We start from the raw sequence: 7,937 nt of genomic DNA on the forward strand, positions 1-7,937 counted from the left end.
CCGAAGAAACCGAAACCAGAAAAGAAAAAACCAAAAACAAAAAACAAAAAAAAAGAATAGAAATGAGTACAAAGTATGAAGTTAGTTTACTGACATGCATTCAGTATCAGACGTTTATCCAGTTCATGATGCCTATAGAGGAAATATTTAGTTAGCAAATATATTGGCATGCTCCTGACCATTTCAATTCGATTCCATTCCATTCGATTCCATTTCGATTCGATTCAATCCGCTTTCGTCCTTCGAAAAAAGGCTCCCAGCTGGCCGACCGCGAACTCTGCCCAACTTTACTCCCACAACATACATGGTACTCCCACTCGTACGTACTCCAAAAAGTGTTTAGGTGCCAGGTGCCAGTTGCCATTTGCAGGGATCAAATATCAACATCACTTTTCCGGGGAAGAACAATTCGGGCACCACGTCCCGCCATTTAACAGAAAACTTTAAGCAAAAAATATAACAAACATTTAGTTACACAGTGCTGCGATCGATTGTTCTTCCAGATCCAGATCCTCGCATTCCCTCCCCAATTCGAAATGCCATAAGAAGCAGTGCCCGATCCAGATACAGATACATATACAGTTACAGATACAGTTACAGATACAGATACATTTACACCTGTGTTCCCCAACTCATGTCCTACTTCTTACTGGCTTACTTCTTTCAAAACAACAAACATTTAACCACATTTAACCCCAACTCAACGATTCGATTGTATATTTTGTTATTTGTTTACTGTCTGGTGTGAGCGGTTACATGAAAAACAAACAAAAAAAAAACTAAACTTAAAAACAAAAAACCAAAAACCAAAAAAAGAACGGAAACAAGCAAAAGTAAAATGGAAATACATATATGTAAGTAGATCTGACTTTTTTTTACAAAGCAACAAGAATATATAAAATATAGGAGGTGATTGGGGATGATATGCGAATAGGAAAGGAAACAAAATTAATAATAATGAAATTAGTTTAAAATTAGAAGAATGTAACTGTTACGGCTAAATTGTAATGATAATACATATACATAAATATATGAAAGCAAACAAACAAAAAGAAAAACATGAATATAAATATAAATATCTTAATTTAATATACTAAGTGAATAAAGCAGTTAAATTAATTACTAAGATACGCTAGAGATAATTAAACTACATTTAATAATTATGTAATTATAAAGATGACTCGTAATTTATATACAAGATATACATACATAAACATATAATAACATAAATACCTGCCTTCAACAAATTTGTTAATAAAACTATTAATACTTTCTTATTTTACATAAAGTAAAGGAATACCATAATAAAAACAAAAAAAAAACAACAAGAAAATAAATGTCAAAAAAATAACACAAAAATTGCAAATCTCGTATTTTATTCAAATAATATCCAAGTACTTAAGTTTTCAACGACTCAAGTAGTCAAGGATTCCAGCATCCTGGATTGCATGCAATTGAAGCGAAAGTATCTACCCCATGCAATTAGAACTTCCTGTTGAACTAGTGGCTTCCGTGCAACCCAGTCCACCGTTCCGAACAGCTGACGACTGGCCTCCGGATTGGCTGCGAATCCACCCCCAGGAAGGTGACCAGCTGATCCGGACGCAGGCGCACTGCAGCGGGCACAGAGTACACAGTACACAGGGCACAGGGCACAGGGCACAAAAAAAGGCGCAGCCAGTGCTGCGGATACATATTGATTTTATGTCGCCTATTCAGCAGTTGTAAGTTGTATATAGTTGTAAGTTCGCAGCTACCTCATATTGGCCAAATCGGCTTGGATTCCAGCCAAATGGATGGGTCAAGAGTTCGGCTGCAATCAAACTGCTGCGTGTGAACTGCAAACGATACTGGGCGAGATACGATACAATGCGAGCACACCCAGAACGTAATTGAAAAGACTGACATCAGTAATATTGTGGCCAGTGGAGCATTGGAATCCTCGCAGCTCCTCCAGCAACCAAATCCGGAGCAACAGACAGTGAAAATCGCGTGAGAGAGAGAGGAAAGGAGGAGTGTAAAGCGCCACCAGCATGGAGATACCCATTTCAAACATTCTGCTGCTCTGCCTGATCTTCCTGCTGATCGGCGGAGTGGTGATGATCCTGCTGCAGTACCTCATCTTCATCAAGTTCTCCAATCTGCCCGACGAAAGCGAGGAGCAGAAGCAGGCGAATGCCAAATACACCCTGCCACTGGTAAGTACAAGCCCATGTTGCATTAAACATTTTCAACTGCCTTTTCTTTTCCAACAATCGAAGAACATTAAGCAAACGGCCAGGAACCTGAAGAGACTATCGAACTCTGGAGTGGGTGGAGGCGCAGGGAATGGATGCGAGAACCACCAGGAGAGCCTGCGGCGAGCCTCCGCCCTGGTCTCCCTCAACTTTGTCATGCAGTTTCTCTTCCACGAGTTCAAGAACTCCAATCGGGTGCGGAAGTGGTTCTACCGCAAGCTGTCCATTGAGCTGGACGAACTGATTTCAAAGACCACCACCGGAAAACTGCTGGATAAGCTCACGGTGAGATTTACATAAGTTTTTATACAAAAAAGTTTTGAAATTGATTGGTGTACTAACAGAAATCATCTATAATTATTACAATATTGCAGATTAAAGAGCTCGAGTTGGGCGACCAGTTTCCAGACGTCAAGTCGCTATCAGTGCACAACGTGGAGCTGGACAAGGATGAGCAGCGAATCGAGAATCTTGACCTGCTGCTGGACATCAACTACGTGGGCAATTTCACAACTTCCATTGACGCGGACATGGTGCTGGGCAAGAAGGGATCGATAACGCTTAGGGGTGAGTGAGTTGGCCACTGGGAATGGAACTTAATTGTTCATGAAAGCTTCTGGAAATGTATGTTTTTGATATATCAGTGTATGAAATAGGAATAATTAGGGTATTACATGTTCTCCCTAATTTGTATCTTATACATACATATATATATATTTAACTAATCCCTACTAATTACTTATCAAAACATCTTCTTTTGCAGTGAAACAGCTTTCGGGAATGGCGCGATTGCAGTTCACGAGGAAGCCCTACACGCACTGGTCAATTAGTTTCCTGGGCGATCCGGAGCTGATCCTGGACATCGAGTCGAAGTATCAGGGCCGCCAGATGCAGTCGAACATAACCAACCTGATCTCGAACCAGATCCGGAAGGCGGTGCGCCGGAAACACACGCTGCCCAACTACAAGCTGCGCTACAAGCCCTTCTTCCACTGGACGGCGGAGGAGGATGCCGGCGACTGTGACATCCAGCCGAATGGGATGCTCACCGTTAAGCTGGCGGAGCTGTCCCGGCTGATGGGCTATCCGGGTGCCAGTGAGACGTACTGCACCATCACACTGGCGCCGGTGCCGTTCATCGAGGCCAGTCAGCGGGATAGCCGGAATGTGCTCATCTCGCTGGACGTGTTCATTCACAAGGCGAAGAACCAGCAGATTGGCATCGTCTTCAAGCAGAGCGGCAGCCAGGTGGTCCGCATCGAATCCGTGCTCCCCAATACACCGGCCTGCAAGTCCAATCTGCTGGCCGGCGACGTACTGGTGGCCATCGAGGGCAGACCGGTAACCACCATTCAGCAGATTGCCAAGGTGGTCAAGACGCTGCAGGCCACTGTCTTTAGTCTGCGCATCGAGCGCATTATTCCCGGCATCATTCGCAACGATGCCATACTGGAGGACTTTGATAAGTACGAGGATATCGGCGATCTGCCCACTTCATATCCCTGCCAGCAACGGTTGGCGGAAACGGATGAGCCTGCTCCGCCAGCTGCAGCAGCACCCGCTGATCCGGCACCCAAGCACCTGGTGGTGAGGCCCAGCCTAAGCGGTACACCAACCAATTCACCCAAGAAGTCCAACCTCATTGCCAAGGCTATCAAGAAGACGATGAGTCGGGAGAGCGGCGATAAGGATCGCGACAAGGACAAGGATAAGGACAAGGACAAAGATAAAGACAAGGATAAGGACAAGGACAAGGATAGAGACAAGGACAAGGAGAAGGACAAAGGCAAGGAGGAAGTGGAGGAGGCGGCCAACTACTTCTACCAGCACTCCACCATCGACTGCCCGTTTAGTCCACTCATCCACATGGACGACGTGTGCAGCTTCCAGTTGGACAACTCCAGTCGCTTCCTCAACGTCTGCGTCTTTGGCAAATCCGCCGGCGAGAGTGTGCTCTTGGGCTACAACAATGTCCAGATCGGCCAAATTCTCGTGGAGTGCTCCGAAACCAGTCTGAACCAGTGCCTCAAGCAGATCAGTCTCAAACCCGCATCACTGCAGGCTGTGTAAGTTGGCTAGTGAATCACTCATTAGCCACAATTGATTTAATATAATGTGTATTTACTGTGCCGCAGGAAGACGCATCCGCTGTCCAATCAGTCCGGCTTCAATCCGCACTTTTGCTTTGGCGACATTCTGTTCGGCTTCTCCTGGATGGGCAATCCCAATTTGACGGTGGGCGATGTGCCCATCAAAAGCACCTCCAAGTCCCAGTCTCCGGCCAGGTAATCGCCACAAGTTCTGCATTAAAAGACTGAACTAATTCATAGTTTTTGCATTGCAGGAATCCATTAGCTGGCGATCGAGTGGCTTCAGAAGATCAGTCGCAGTTCCTAAAGCTGACCAGCTCCTTGGCGGACAGCGGCACAACCGGCGAATCCTCTGGTGCCGCAGGAGCAGCCGCTCCAAGGGCACACGACTTTGTGAGGACGCACTTCCATCGGGCGACGCAGTGCGACTTCTGCGGCAAGAAGATCTGGCTGAAGGACGCCATGCAGTGCCAGGAGTGCTCCATGTGCTGCCACAAGAAGTGCATAGTCAAGTGCCAGATGGCCACCGTCTGCGGTCCGGTGGACTGCACTGGCTCCATGCCGGCCACCTCCTCCTCCTCCTCCTCCACTCCTTCGATGGCCAGCCGGCCGGAGTTCACCATCACACAGGCCGACAATCCGCAGATCCTGGATGCCAGCACGGGCGTCACTCCGTTGGATGACACGTCTGCTGGGACAGAGGGACAGATTCAATCGCCGACGCCCGCCGGCCTGGATGTCCATCGATCCAGCCTCACCGGAATGCTGGCCCAGGGCATCAAGCGGCAGGCGAGCAACCTGGACATTCCCGGCATCGTCTCCTCGCTAACTGGCAGTGGTCAGCAGATGAACTCCAAGAGTCTGCCGCCCAGTCCGCAGCACACGCCATCCCGGTAAGTCCACATCCTGAACTTATGTGGGTACACTTATGGAATATCTCTAACTGGCAGAAAATCATCGATTGTGGAGGAGGCGACACCTGCGCTGCAGCAGAATCCCTTCGAGAGCGTCACCCAGCACCTGGAGGCCCTGCCCCTGGACTGTCCGGAGTTGAGCTTCGAGCAGGTCATCGTCATCACGGAGCCCATCATCCGGCACACGCGCAACGAGGATCTGATGAACCTGGCCAAGAGCACCAGCAAACACTTATACGTTGCCCTGCCGCCCGACGAGCGTGTGGCCAAGATTAACGAGCTGGTGCGTCCGCCATGGCATCTGGAATATACATATATATATATATATAACTAATATGATACTTGCAGCTAACGAAACTGAAGGTGGCACTGGATGCGGAGACCGAGGGCTACACGCAGATGAACGACGCGGAGAAGGCGACGGAGTCCTCGCCCTGGAAGTCGGACAGATCGGATGAGCGCGTCCAGGCGCTGAGCATCATCATGCTGTACTTGTGCACGGGTTTGCAGCATGCCCAGGGTGTGGTGCTGCAGTAGATGATGATCCTGGGATCCTGGGATGCTGGGATCCTCAATGATCGTCGCAATGTCAATGGTTAAATACTTGTGTATTCGCGTGAACTCGTACATAATCTTAAGAAGTAGTAGACTGGAAATGTGTTAGTGAACTAATGGGCATTTTTAATTCGTGTTGTGGCATACTTAACTAGAAGTATTTCAATTTTAGCCATTTGTTTCGATCCAAATACGCTTATTTGTCAGTTTTAAAACAGAGATTTGTACATACATAATACATAATATGGGATTAACCCAAAACTAAATGGATATTAATATCAATGGTATCCATAGAGTTCCCAACTTGTTTTCGGCAAATAAACATTTTTAACCGAGTTCCATCACATTTCGTATGATATTTATCTAATATTTTATAGCTAAATCTTTGTATATCGGTATGTAAGAGAGTACGTGAAAAGAAAGTGTGTGCAAATTAAATTAAATATTTTTGACGTTGATTTTAATATTTTCGCATTGATTTCCTTTAGTAAAGTTAGTAGCTACTTTTAAATCATTTTCTAAAATGGGTTAATTTATCATATCATTCTTTGTGTTCTATAGTATATGCGAACGTGGAAATGTCAAGTTCAAAATGCCAAGTGATCTAATGAGACTGAAGACTAGAGACTCGAAAGATTCCGGAACAGAGAAAAATCATATGACGGATGCGTAGAAGATCGGTTCTATAAGTACGCTTTATATACGACGCACTTTCTCCGTTCATATTGAACTTTTACACTTTTCTACTTTTCCACTTTTCCACTTTTCTACTTTTCCTCAGAATGAACAAGCTTTTCCGCGGCAGCAGGCATGAGTGTTTATATCAAGGGCTATTGCTCTTGAGATGACCAGACACTTTGTTCTCGATGCAGTCATACTCTTCTCGAGGTTGGAAAATTTCTGAACTGAAAGGATCTTTGGATTTGGAAAGTAATATATTCCAATCCTAATTCTTATAAAAAGGGTGCATCTATTGGATCATTTTTTAACGTTACTCCAGGGTATTTCGATGTTCCAAATGCATATTGTTCAATGTTTTGTGGCGAAAGCTTTTCCCCACTTTAAAGAAAGTGCAATGTGGAGCTTTGGGGAGCAGAACTTGAAATTGGCCTTTTGCCTTTCGACAGCTCTCTTTGATCGACTGGAATTATCTGTATCTTTATTTCAAGATAATGGGTAGAATGGCCTTGGCAACCTTGAAAATGGCCATTATCTCGAATAAGTGCACAAATGTTTGCTTATTATTTTATAATTACATATCTTACATGGAAATGAGGTGTTCAATACGACGCGTTTTCGACTGGAGGAGGAAAACAGCGAACGGCTGATGCGTAAAAGTCGATTCTATAAGCATGTTGGCCAATTTACACTGGTCAACAAGCTATGAAAGTCGTTCTAAATTACTTGCTTGTATGAAAATCTGCTGCTAATCTTGGAGCTTTTGTATCGTAATTACACTTTGTTAATAAATCTCAGTATTTCCATTATTTTGCTGACTAGTGTACGGTGCGATCCTCTCTCTCTCTCAAACATCTACTCTCTATTTTCGCATTGAACTTTTACACTTTTCCGCAGATAGAACAAGCTCATTTTATTGGCAAGAGAAAGAAGGACTGTTTATATCAGAGGCTATTGCTCTTAAGATGACAAGACATTTTGTTACGCTGCAGCTATACCCTTTAGTGGGGGTTAATCGACTGCACTATATCCCTTTATTCGAATATTGGAGATATTGAATATATTACAAGCAGGACTTCACGTAAGAACTCGCTTTATATCTCAGTTCTCACTCAAAGATGTCTTTATATGTATCTCAAAATTATTTATATATATTTATTTTTTATATATTTTTGTTTTTTAGCTCTAATTCGATAAACTGAGAGATACTTTATATGGATTATCACTTCCAATTCCTTCAAACATGCACAAATTAAAGATTTAATGAACATTAAGTTCTTCTGATAGATCTAATGCCTGATTCAGAGCCAAAGAAAGAGTATCTCGAGTTCGGTGTGCTGCTGAAGCTGCCAAATTGTGCTATTATTTGTTGTTTTTCTTCCCATTTTATTTTTCATTTGTTTTGTTATGCGCAGCTTTTCTTTCTTCTTCGTGCTATAAAAACCGAAAGTAAAAAGCATTTT

The 7,937-nt window shown here is 44.2% G+C and overlaps 1 protein-coding gene across 2 annotated transcripts; it reads left to right on the plus strand.

The window, feature by feature from the left end:
- Positions 1-1,624: 1,624 nt before the first annotated feature.
- On the plus strand, positions 1,625-6,247 carry LOC120456801 (PDZ domain-containing protein 8). Of its 2 annotated transcripts, XM_039643835.2 has the most exons (9): positions 1,625-1,724; positions 1,789-2,198; positions 2,262-2,522; positions 2,612-2,804; positions 3,001-4,303; positions 4,373-4,522; positions 4,582-5,220; positions 5,278-5,524; positions 5,590-6,247. In XM_039643835.2, exons 2-9 carry the CDS (start codon positions 2,034-2,036, stop codon positions 5,776-5,778), a joined length of 3,147 nt encoding a protein of 1,048 aa, XP_039499769.1. In that variant the 5' UTR covers positions 1,625-1,724; positions 1,789-2,033; the 3' UTR covers positions 5,779-6,247. The 2 variants fall into 2 exon arrangements, with proteins under 2 accessions (XP_039499769.1, XP_039499770.1); XM_039643836.2 differs by lacking the exon at positions 1,625-1,724 and having other exon boundaries at positions 1,733-2,198.
- Positions 6,248-7,937: the final 1,690 nt, after the last annotated feature.

Source organism: Drosophila santomea, chromosome X (genome assembly GCF_016746245.2).
Source record: "Drosophila santomea strain STO CAGO 1482 chromosome X, Prin_Dsan_1.1, whole genome shotgun sequence".
Lineage (NCBI taxonomy): Eukaryota > Metazoa > Arthropoda > Insecta > Diptera > Drosophilidae > Drosophila > Drosophila santomea.